Consider the following 12,167-nt stretch of genomic DNA (forward strand, 5'->3'; position numbering starts at 1 on the left):
GTGACAATCCCTTCTTGCCCCAGCGCAGCACTGGTCTGGCCTGAGCGGAGGGCAAGGCCCTCTGGCCGGGATCGGCAGGAGCTCTGGCTAAACGCCCAGGGAGTTGAGACCAACGTCCCAGCCCGCAGAGGAGGGCAACCCCCCGGCTCCGGCAGCACTCGTGCCGCGGGGGAAACCTTCCTGACCGCGCCGCCCCTGAAGCCCGCGCGGCCAGGCGCGCCTCTGAGAGGGGTGCGGGGGGCCCGGACCTAGGGGACGGGCCGGGGCCGGGGCCGGCCTGCGGGGCACGGCGGCGCGGGCGGGGGAGACCCGGGGAAGCCGGGCCCCTCGTCCCTGTCGGGCGAGCGGCAGCGCCGGCCTCGTCGGGCCGGGGGTCTCTCCCGCATCCGCGGGCCCCTCCTGCTTCCCCGCCCGGGCTCCCGGAGTCGGCGGCAGCTTGATGGCGAGGTGAGAGGCCGGGGCCCGGGGCCCTCCCTCGCTCCCCGCCGCCGCGGGCCGGAGCAGCATGCCCGCCGGGCGCCCGGCGCAGGTACGAGCCGCCCCCGCGCGGGGGCGAACGGGGCGCCTGAGGCGCGCGGGGCCGGGCCGGGCCGGGCCGGGCCGGGGGCGGCGGGACCCCGCGGCCGGGCGGAGGGGCAGGAGCGCGGGGGCCGCCGCGCCGCGCCGAGGGCTGCTTCAGCCAGAGCCGCGGGCGGCCCCTCGCCCAAGCCGGCGGGAGCCCTGGGGCTGGCGCCGCGCCGCCGGCTAGGCCCGGCCGGGGTGGGGGGTGAGGGGCGGCGGGGGCCGCGCGCCCGGCTCCGGCTCGGCTCAGACGCTTCCCCCGCGCCGGCCGTGACAGCAGGCCGCGGGGAGCAGCGGGGCCCTGCTCCCCGGGGGGTCGCGCAGACCGAGTGCCCCTCCAGGGGCCACGGCAGCGCCAGGCCGAGGGCTTCGTTTCCCTCCTCCGGTGGGGCGTTCCCGGTGCCGGGCCGCTGGGTGCCCAGCCCTAGCCCCCCACAACGAGACCCCCTTCCCGCACAGTTTGTGCGGTGTTGGGAGCCGCGGCCGGCGCTGAAGCCACTGGGGCCCGCTCCCCGGCTGTGAAGCCTTCCTAATGAGCGGTAACCGGGGGGTATTTCTCGCGGGGGAGGGACCATTTGGGATCCACACACCTAACCCGGAGCAGAGGCTTCCCCTCTGTGCTCCAGGGGCTGCAGCAATGCCTGGACTGGAGCTGGCCAAGCCTTTATACCGTATCCAGACGAGCAAAAACTCAGCGGCTAAAAGGCCGGATCCCACTGTTAGCAGCAATGGTTATCCAGATAATTAGTACCTATTTTAACTCTAATAGGGGTTTGGGTTTTTTGTTGGCACCCAAAAATTCTGCGTCCCTCCCTTCTGCTGTGCCTTGAGAAATGAGGGAAACCTCACTTGTTCGATAGGGGATAGTGCAGTGTTGCACACCTGGAAGCTAGTGTTGCTCCCAGCCGAAGGATGGGGTTTTGTTTGTCTTATGCCATGGATCGTTCAAAATTGTGCTTTGAATCTGAAGCTGTTTTCTGGGCCCGTGGGCCAGGAAAACCATGTTCATTCCAAACGCAGGAACCAAAATATACCGATGCTGGAAGACTGTAAATGGGTTCAAAATGAACAGGCCAGCAGTAATTTGCAGGTATCCCTATGATGGACGCACTTCACCCACGTACAGACCATCCTAACGGATAAGAAGCAAGGGAAGTGTTGTCCCAGTGACTAATTAATTAAGCAGATTTCATAGGATATAGTGCAGGGAGATCCTAACGTGATCCTGCACCGAGGATCTAGGGGCCCTTTCCCTTCTGCTTAGATCCGTCTAAGTGCAGAACTGCCCTGCCAACCCCTTCGAGCCCATCACACCCACCCCACACAGCATCCCGGATCCTGCGAAACCACCCCTGGTCCAGCCAACCCCCGATCCAGCCCCCGAGGGTGCATGTAGCTGGAGCTTTTGCCCCCCAGCCCTCTTGCCCTTGCAGACTCCTCTGTGCCCTGGCACTTGCTGTCCTGAGCCCCAGCTGCTCCGCGTGCTCCCGTCTCCTTGGGCACTCCTGAGCCAACCCCTGATTGCACCAACCTGCAGTTTTTCCAGGCTGTGGTCTGTGGTGTGGGTCTGGTGGGCAGTGCCATGTGATAAGAGCGTGGCAGGAGATGGCTGGAGGGAGGATGAGGCTGTCTCCCCTCTGCTTTGCAGTGTGAGTGTGAGTATGAGTATGAGATTGAGGGGCATCCAGACCAACTGGACAAGAGGACTCACCTCTGCAGGCAGCACACGCCTGGTCTGGGGACCTCCCTGCCATGGGGATCCCTGGAAGCTGGGAGTGCTTGAGGGGGTGGGGGCACGTGGAGTGGCCAGGGCTCAGGACAGCAAGTGTCCCAGTGCGGGGGAGTCTGCAGGGGTGGGAGGCAGAGGCAGCAGCCCCAGCTATATGCACAGCCGGGGGAGGGATGAGCAGTGCCGTGGGGAGTGGGGGTTGGTGGGATTGGGATGGGCTGGTAAGACATTTCCACACTTAGATTGATCTAAGCAGAAGAAAAAGGGCCCCTAGACCCTTGGTGTGGGTTGACATCAGGAACTCTGGGTGCATCCACACGTGCAATTAAGGTGAAGCAATAAACTGGGGAGCAGTTGGGGCTGGACTAAACTATCCCCAGGCACAGCGTCTACATGAGCTCCCAGGACAGCAGCAATTTGAGCCAGTGTGGAGTAGGCCACGGCTGGCAGGGGACACAGGGGGCCAGCCCCGGGCTCTGGGTGGTGGTGTTGGGTGGCAGAGGGTGCTGGCTGGGGCATGAAGCTGCTGAAGTTCGGAGCTGTGTGGCTAGGCAGCAGGCAGGAGTCTGGCCCCTGGCTTGCTGGGTTGAGCGGGCGCAATTTGTACCCGTCTGCACGTATATTTAATCACAGTAAATTACCCTACGTACGATAGTACTGTCCCTGACAGTTCTGTCTTACACCGGTGTAAATTCATGTACTGTAGCTTAATACTGTTGCACTTGTAGACAGTGATACTTTACTCTGCAGCTAATTAGTCTACTCCTCAGTAAAGCGCATGTATAGACACAGCCTCCTTGTGCTACATCCCATGAAATCATTTTAATTTGTCACTGGGATAACTCTTCCCTTGATTCTTATCAGTTAGTACGGTCTGCACATGGGTGGACTAAGTCTGTGTGTACCTGCAGTCATTTGCATACATGCAAATGACTGCCGGTATGTTTGGGGTTTTTTACTTCATTCATTTTGAAGTTGGTAGTTTTTTGGTTCCCTGCTTTGTGAATGAACAAGGTTTTACTGAAGATCTCCATCTCTCTCAACGGTTGAGCCCCCAGTCTCTGAAAAATCAGGCTTCTTAGACTCATAGAGAAATACAAGTCACAAGAAGTCCAAGCCCCTGCTCAAGACGGGATCATCCCTGACTAACCCATGCCAGGCCTGTGTCTGTCCAGCCCACTCTTGCAGACCTCCGAGGATGGAGCTTCCCCAGCCTCTCTAGGTAGCTGCTCCAGGGCTGAGCCACCCCCGGAGTGAGAACGTCCTTCCTAACAACACACCTTAAGCTAAGCCTAAGTAGCCACAATAAATCGAAATCTGTCACAAAAGAAACCAATGCTCGTGTACATGGTTACATCATTATGCTACACAGATGGCGATTTTTGTACCGTTCTGTAACGTGTATGAGGACAACTTGTAACGTGTACAAGCGCCCCTTTTGCTCCTTGCCCTGTGCTAAACAGAGCCACCTTTTTTGTATTTCAAGACTGTAACCAAGTTCCCCCTCAGTCTTGCCTTCTCCAGCGCCCTGTCTCCCCTGCTTTTACCTAGGGCCTGTAATAGGGTGTTCTTGGGACTGGGATTGTGGGGCGGAGGGTTTGAGGTGGAAACGCTGGGGATTTCTGGAGTCAGTGGTGTGAATGCAGCCCTATGCTTCTAAGTCATCCCAGTTCTTCCAGCCTCGTCTCATAAGTCACATTTCCCAGACAGCCCATCAGCCCCATCGATCTCTGCTGGACTCTTTCTAGTTTGTCCCCGCCGTGTCCAAAACTGGGCACAGGGCCCCAGGGGAGGCCTCCCCAGTGCAGAACGAATCCGTTCCCTGGTTGTGCAGGAGCCACCGCTGTTAATGCATCCCAGCACGTTACTTGCCTTTTGGAAACCGTAGCACACAGGTGACTCATTCAGCTTGTGGTCTGCTATAACGCCCCAGTCCCTTTCTGCTGGACTGCAGCCTAGCCAGCCTATATTTGTGCATCCAGCCAGGAGGTTTTTAAGACCTAGGTAGACAAAGCCCTGGCTGGGATGAGATGGTTGAGGCTGGTCCTGCTTTGAGCAGGGGGTTGGACTGGATGTGACCCCCGAGGTCCCTTCCCACCTTCATTTTCTGTGATTCTCTGATCTATGTCCTTCTTCCTACATGAAAGGCTTTGCACCTGTCCTTACTGATTTTCATCCTGGTTATTTCAGGCCATTTTTTCCCACTTTTCTCAAGCTCATTCTTCATACCAGGCCTGTCCTTGTGTGCCCCCAGCTAGGTGTCACCTAAAAATTTATTCTGCCTACCCTCAGGCCTATCTTTTGAGTCATTCTTGGAGATTGTGAACATTACCAAAAAACCAGTAGCACATGCTAGCAAATTGATGCAAGTTTGGCAGTTAGCTCAGGGGAGAGAAAAGTGTATAAAATTAGTAGAAATTAAAATTCATAAGAAAGGGACTAAGGTTAATAGTTAGGCTGAGCAGAAAGCGAAGGAGGGACAGATGTGGCCAGAAGCACATAAAGCAGTAGTGGAGGCATTCAGAGAAAAGAGGTCATCATCGATGGATTTTCTTAGCTTACGGCAAGCTGGTAAGGAGGTGATTCTGCTGGCTAAGCAAGGGGAACACTGAGGGTGGAAAGTTTGGAGATGCACATCGGGAGTGATAATGGCCAACAGAGAAAGCCAACCCCCAGTATAGGTAGTGCCGGGGTAGTACAGGACCCTGGAGCTGTATTCAGGTTGGTTATATTGGTCCTTTACTCCATTGCTATTGAGTAACTTAATACAGTGTTCAAGTTATAACTGAAATAGTCTCATTGGTCATCGGCCTCATTCTCAACCCCAGTTAAACCTTGGAGCAATGCTTTGCTGACTTTTTATCTTTTTTTGGAGAGTGTTTAGTAGAAGCCTTTACATGGATGGCTTTTGCCACCACTTATGCAGCTAAAAAAGGTAAAAATTACATTGCAAGACCGCCCCCAAGGCAAGAGCTCCTATGCCCCTGAATAGTTTATGCCCTCAGCCAACATGTAGATACATGCTAACCTATTGTGACAAAGTTAACCCACTTAACAATTTCTTTGCCTCCATTTTCCTGAGCAGGGACTGGGTCACCCCCCCCACCGGGCCCCCTCAGGCCCCAGGGGAGGCGCACCCGGGCCAAGGGTCAGGGAGGATGTAGTCAGGGAGCGTCTGGAGGGGCTGGATGTATTCAGATCAGCGGGTCCGGACCATCTCCACCCTAGACTACTAAGGGAATTGGCTGAGGTCATTGGGGGACCCCCGGCACGGCTGTACGAGCACTCGTGGGGCTCTGGCGTGGGGCCAGAGGGCTGGAAGAGGCCAACGTGGTTCCCGTCTTCAAAAAGGGGAGGAAGGAGGACCCGGGGAACCATAGTCTAGTCAGTCTTACCTCGGTCCTGGGCTTTTTGAGAGAATTATCCTGGCGCGTGTCCACGAGGGGCCGGGGGGAGATGATGCTCAGGGGCAACCAACACGGGTTCATTAAGGGCAGGTCCTGTCAGACCAAGCTGGTGGCCTCTACGACCAGGTCACCAAATCATTAGATGCAGGGGTAGCAGTGGACATCATCTTCCTGGACTTTCGGGAGGCCTTCGACACTGTCTCTCATCCTGTTCTCATTAAGACACTGGGGGCTGTGGTGTAGACACCCACACAGTCAGGTGTGTCGCCAACTGGCGGGAGGGCCGCGCACAGAGAGCGGTGGTGGATGGGGCATTGTAGATCTGGAGGGACGTGGGCAGTGGGGTCCCCCAGGGCTCGGTCCTCGGGCCCGCACTGTTCAACATCTTCATCAGCAACTTAAACGAGGGGGTGAAAAGCACCTGCTCAAATTTGCTGAAGACACTAAGATGTGGGGGGATGTGGGCACGCTACACGGGAGGAATAGGCTGCAATTGGATCTGGACAGGTTACAGGGGTGGGTGGACGAGACCAGGATGGGATTCAACACTGACACGTGCAAGGTGCTGCACCCAGGGAGGAAGAGCCAGCACCATACCTACAGGCTTGGGAACTCCCCTCTCGTCAGGGCAGAGGCAGAAAAGGATCTGGGGGTCATCACTGCCTCCAAGATGAACATGGGCCGGCAGTGTGGGGACGCGGTCAGGAAGGCCGACCGCACCTTGTCGTGCATCCACAGATGCATCTCGAGCAGGTCCAGGGAGGTGATCCTCCCCCTCTATGCGGCACTGGTCAAGCTGCAGCTGGAGTACTGCATCTAATTCTGGGTGTTGCACTTCAAGAGGGATGTGGACAGCATGGAGAGGGTCCCGAGGAGGCCACTCGCATGATCAGGGGGCAGCAGGGCAGGCCCTACGAGGACAGGCTACGGGACCTGAACCTGTTCAGCCTCCACAAGAGAAGGCTGAGGGGGATCTTGTGGCCTGTTATAAACTAGTCAGGGGGGACCAGCAGGCATTGGGGGAGTCCCTGTTCCCCCGAGCACGGCCAGGAGTGACCAGGAATAACGGTCACAAGCTGGCAGAGGGCAGGTTTAGGTTAGATATCAGGAGGCGCGACTTCACGGTCAGGGCGGCTAGGATCTGGAACCAACTTCCAAGAGAAGTGGTGCAGGCCCCTACCCTGGGGGGCTTTAAGAGGAGGTTAGATGTACACCTTGCCGGGGTCGTTTGACCCCAGTACTGTTTCCTGCCATGGCAGGGGGTCGGACTCAATGATCTGCTCAGGTCCCTTCCGACCCTAGAAACTATGAAACTATGCATTGGTTATATGTGAGGAAGCACCACACCTTTTCCAGTTGGACATAAGGATCGTGATTACTCTCAAAGCATGGTTACCTAGCCAGTTATGCACCCACCTACTTGCAGTTTTAGCTGTGCCTTATTTTCTTTGCTTCCTTGAAGAATGTTGTGGGAGACACTGTCCAAAGTCTTGCTAAAGTCCAGATATACCACATGTGCTGCTCCCCCTTTTATACAAGTCCTTTTAGCTCATCAACAAAGGAAATCTCTTTGGATAGCTATGATTTACACTTAACAGCCAGCATGGGTTTGTTACTTATCAGCCTCTTGGAGCTTTCAAATTGCTTGTTAGGAAGATACTGGAACATATTATCCAAGTATCTTTTAGTCCATAGTTCCCTGGGTCTGCTCCCCCTACCTCCCTTTTTGTTTAATTTGCACTTTTTTTAAGGATATGCCCTTTTCCCTGTCTTCTGAGCTCTCACTTGACTTGTGGGAATTTTCAAACTTATAAGACAAGGTTCAACCATTAGCCCAGCTGTCGTTGAGTGCAGTAGGATGAATCTCATTAGGCCCTGCTTGATTTGGAAGTGTCTAATTAATTCCTAACTTGTTCTTTCCCTATTTTGGGCTGAATTCTTGTGCCCTTGTTCTTGATACTGATTGTGCTCCTCACACGACAGTTGACCTTTTTTGTGAAGAATGAAGTTTAACAAAAGTCATTAAACACCAGACTTTTCTGCATCCATCCATTATTAGCTTGTCCCTTCTCCCATTCACTAAGGCATCAGCACCCTTTAATGCTTTTCTTATCCTGTATGCCCCTTCCTAGCTGTGTCTCAAGTCTCTGCCTGTCTGGGATATGCAGTTATACTCACCCTTAGTTATATGGGTGAGTTTTCATTTTTTGTAAGAGTTTTAAGTCATTGAAAAGTTTGCTGTCTAGCCATGCTGGTGCCTTGGGCTTTCTTCTCCTTCCTTCTCATCTATCTGATCTGTCTGTGTGCCCCTAACCATCTCATTAAGGTACAGCCATCTCTCCTGGACTCCTTTTTCCCTTGGACTTGCCTCCCTAGGGTCCTGCCTACCAGTTCTCAGTGTCTTATGTGCCTCACATCTATGGTATCGGGGGCATTCACAACCCCTTGCTCAGCTGCTCGCTAGCTCTGGGGGCACTCAGAGTCCTGCGGTGCCTATATTTCTTTATGGGCACAGTCCCTAGCTCCTCTGGCCCATGAGCATGATGCTCAGCTCCCTCCTCAGCTCTGGCAGGATTTGTAAATCAGGCATTTCCTGTATGTGTTGCCTGCAGTGTAGGTCATGCATGCATCGTAGGCCGTGTGCCGCATGGGCAATGAGTAATTGGCTGTGTCATGACCTGAACTAAGCTAGACTTATGTAGCTAGGACGTAAGGTGCCGTTCTGTTTCGATTTCCGTTTCTACATTTTGACAGGATGGTGTTTCGTTTCAAGTTTTGTTTTGTTTTGAAACTGCTGTTTCATTTCATCGAAACTGTTTCGACGCTGCTTTGACATTTTGTCCATAGGTTATAATGGGGAAGCACGAAACTCCCTATAACTTTGTCATTTCTTGTCTGATTTGGATGACACTTGCAGGATTGGTAGCCCCGCCTGAGGCCATGGAGACTGCCAAGTTTCAAGGAGATAAGTGCAGCAGTTTCTGGGAAATTGCACCTCAGGCTGCTGACGAGCAGAACTCGTGACATGGGTGACGCTGTGTGTGTGTTAAGGCGTGCCCTCACTGGTGCTGGGACCTCTGTGTGACACAGTAGTGTGCCCCACTGAGGCTCCTCCTCCCCTACAGCCTCAGTCCGGTTCACCACTTTAAATGACAACGGGTAAAGTAATAACGTAGTGAGCAGCAGCACAGTAGCGCCAGCAGCATCTCAGGCAGCCAAACTGTCACAGAGCCCTTCCTTCCTCTGCTGCAGGAGCTTCTTCTCCGGCAGCTGCCAAACAACCCTCCCTGCCAGCCCCAGCCCCAGCCCTGGGGCTTAGATGTGCCCAGGGTCCTGCATCCTTCCAGTCAGCTGACCGGGGAGAGGTGCTGGGGTGTTGGCCTAAGGATGTGGCAGTGGCAGACAAGGTCCTTTCCTTTGGCTCAATCTAATCTGGCATGTTTTAGCAGGCCAACTGACCAGTTAGTTACAGAAATGTATCTTAGCAAGCTTTTGGGTTGAAATCCCTTTGTCCGGTTGAGGAAGCACCTGCAGTTGGTGGGGGTGTGTGCTGGTCTTGGATGCAAGGAATAGTAAAGAAGCCAGAGGCTGGCTTGGCATGCAATGCAGGCAAGGAAGCCAGTCAGTGAAAATGGAAATGGAGGTGATAGGGGATGAGGGACAAGCTGGGGTGTTGTGGGGAAAGGGGATGTAGCACCGTAGGTAAAAGTGGAGAGGTACCTGGGGAGTCAGATGACCAGCAGGTTGTAGTGTGTCATAAATTCAATGTCCATATTGAGTCCATGAGTTTCTGGACCGAGGAGGCTGATGAAGTGAAGTTCACAGGCCCAGCTCTGAAAAGTGGTTTGTACATTCAAACAAGCACCTAACCTCATCACCAGAACTGAAGCCAACTTCCTACAGCTCACAGCACAAAACCTGCCGAGTATCTCCAGGACCCCACAAACTGCACACCACAATCTATCAAAGACAACAAAACCCAACTACCCGTGGGGGCACATTCCTCACCAAAAAAACACTCTGCCTCCAGGCTCTCAGCCCGATCCTGAAAGAGAATTTACAGTTATAAATGTATCTCTCTTCCTATATAAATTATGTAGTGTAATATCCAATATAATTATAAAATTGAAAAGAATAAATCAATGAATATAGTAATAAAAGGGTCTACTCTAGAAGAAAGGATAAAGTATTGTGGAATCCCACTTGCTAGGCTAGCAAGTAGGAAATCATTCAAGTCAATGGTAGTACTAGGCTTCATTGTCTAACACTCCTGAACTGCTGGAAGATAGCTCAATAACTGTCAGACCCCAAGGCAGAAAGCAAGCCAGTTCAACCAATGCTGCCTTTGATGCTGTTTTTCCATCTCTCCCCCAGAGCACTGGGATTGGAAGGGACCTCAAGGGTGACACTCACTGGCCAGCCACACACACCATAATGAGAGCAGGCCTTCCCCCCTGCCACCCCTTCACCCCTTTTCCCCCTCCCTCTCCTTACTTTCTGTTTCCCTGCAAGCAAGCCCAGTGTCAGCTTCGAAACTCGAAATGTTTCAAAACGTTTTTACTGCCCTCATTTTGTTTCGAGGTTGTTTCGAAGCCCTCCATTTCATTTCAAGTTCGCTGTTTTGATCTTGAAACAAGTCAAAACAGCATCGAAATGAAACAGCTGGTGAAATTTTGCACAGCCCTAGTGAGCATGCGCTGCAGACAGTGATAAGGTACAGTAACATAATATAAGGAAGTGGAAAAGGATTGGTGTTGTTCCAAAGCAGAACCAAATCTGGAAAAACTCCGTGTTAAGTGCAAAATGAAAGAGGACCGGTGTAGCTCCAAAAGCATCACCAAATGGGGAAAGCTCTGTGTTAAGTATATAATCGTGGTTAAACCGTGTGACTTTGGACTTCTCCGAAGCTCAGTAAGAAAGAGGAACCAAATCAGTGAAAATCGCTAAGAAGACAGAGAAGCCTGGCCAGTGGACCTGTTTTCCACTTGAATCCAAGGCCACGTAAGCACTGTCTTTATTAATCCAAATAAGTCTTCGTTATTGTGTATCCTAATAAAGTTTTCAAGTTGTGACTAAAATAGTCTCCCTGGCCATCAGTTTCCATCTTAGAAACTTCCCAGTCCTAGAATCATAGACATTAGGGGAGGAAGGGAGCTCAGGGGGTCACATCTAGTCCAACCCCTGCTCAAAGCAGGACCGGCCCCGACTACATCATCCCAGCCAGGCTTTGTCTACCTGGGTCTTATAAACCTCCAAGGATGGAGACTCTACCACCTCTCTGGGTATCCTGTCCCAGTGCTTCACCACCCTCCTAGTGAGAGAGTTGTTCCTAATATCCAACCTCAACTTCCGTTGCTGCAGCTTGAGCCCATTGCTCCTCGTCCTGTCATCTGCCCCCACCGAGACCAGCCCAGCTCTGTCCTCTTAGCAGCCCCCCGGCAGGGAGGTGAAGGCTGCTATTCAATCCCCCTCGGCTTCCTCCTCTTCAGACTAAATCAGCCTAGTTCCCTGCATTGCTGAGCTACCTCATAATATGATTCCCTGGATGAGGGAATGAAATCCAACACCGCATACAAGGTAAGCATTTGTGGTTGCAGTGGGACTTCAAAGCTGTACAGGCCCTGCAGTGAATTCACCCTGGGAGAACACGCTTGATTGTGTGCTCTGCCCAGCCATCTCCACACTGCGCTAAGGCTAGACAACAAGAGAGTCAGGAAACAATATTCATCTTGATTGCTGTGTGCATTTCCAGTCCTGCATCCCCAGCTCCTCCAGGCACCCTCAGGAGACTTTAAGAAAATCTCTCCATTTTCAGGAGGAGCAAGCTGACTTCTCCATGCTCCTGAGACGGCTGTTTTCAGAACTGGTGGCTCATTTGTTTTTCAGGACAGGGCCTTCCTGAAGAGACAGGGCTTAACATGCCCCGGGGTGTGGGGCAGGGACTTCTAGTAGCTGTGCAAGAGTTAAGCAAGGCAGAGGAAGAACGTGCGTTCACATAGCAACGTTCGCTCCCCCACACTGCACGGCCAGGCAGGGGTTTTGTTCACCGGTTTTGTTGCTGGATGCTGCTGTAATTCATCCTGGGAGCGCGGCGTGGGTGAGGGAGCGTGGCTGCGAGGGTTGCCAGGCTGTCATACAGGGGCTAGATCCCCAGCGGGTTTATACGAGGGTTGCTGTACAGCAGCCCGGCATCCGGGCCTCACCGCTTCCGAGGTGCACGTGCCGTTCGGGTCGTAGGTCTTGTCCGTGCGAGAGTTTCCTGTAGATCCTCCAGCAGGAATACGAGTCCGGCCACAGCGGCCACTTGCGTTTGAACGACTTTGTCGTTGTGTCCAGCCCGGCGGTCCTGTCGTTGCTGCTCTTAGGGGAGCAGAGCCAGCGGTCGCCACGATGGAAAATGTGAGCAAAACAAAGCCTCATTTAGACCTTCCCGTAGATGTTAAAAATGGAGGATCTTCTGGACCAGTCCA

At 53.5% G+C, this 12,167-nt stretch overlaps 1 protein-coding gene across 2 annotated transcripts in view; it reads left to right on the plus strand.

Moving 5' to 3' along the window:
• Positions 1-232: 232 nt before the first annotated feature.
• The window catches only part of LOC149865257 (uncharacterized), a 31,454-nt gene continuing 19,519 nt past the window's right edge, over positions 233-12,167 (plus strand). The window contains exon 1 of one of the 2 annotated variants that reach the window (XM_090048076.1): positions 233-529. In XM_090048076.1, the coding sequence (XP_089904202.1) occupies positions 506-529 (24 nt within the window). In that variant the 5' untranslated portion in view covers positions 233-505. The remainder of the gene's footprint in view (positions 530-12,167) is intronic. The other variant, XM_090048075.1, reaches the window with a different exon arrangement.

The sequence above is a fragment of the Crocodylus siamensis genome, chromosome 5 (assembly GCF_052110815.1).
Source record: "Crocodylus siamensis isolate JL-2025a chromosome 5, ASM5211081v1, whole genome shotgun sequence".
Taxonomy (NCBI): domain Eukaryota; kingdom Metazoa; phylum Chordata; order Crocodylia; family Crocodylidae; genus Crocodylus; species Crocodylus siamensis.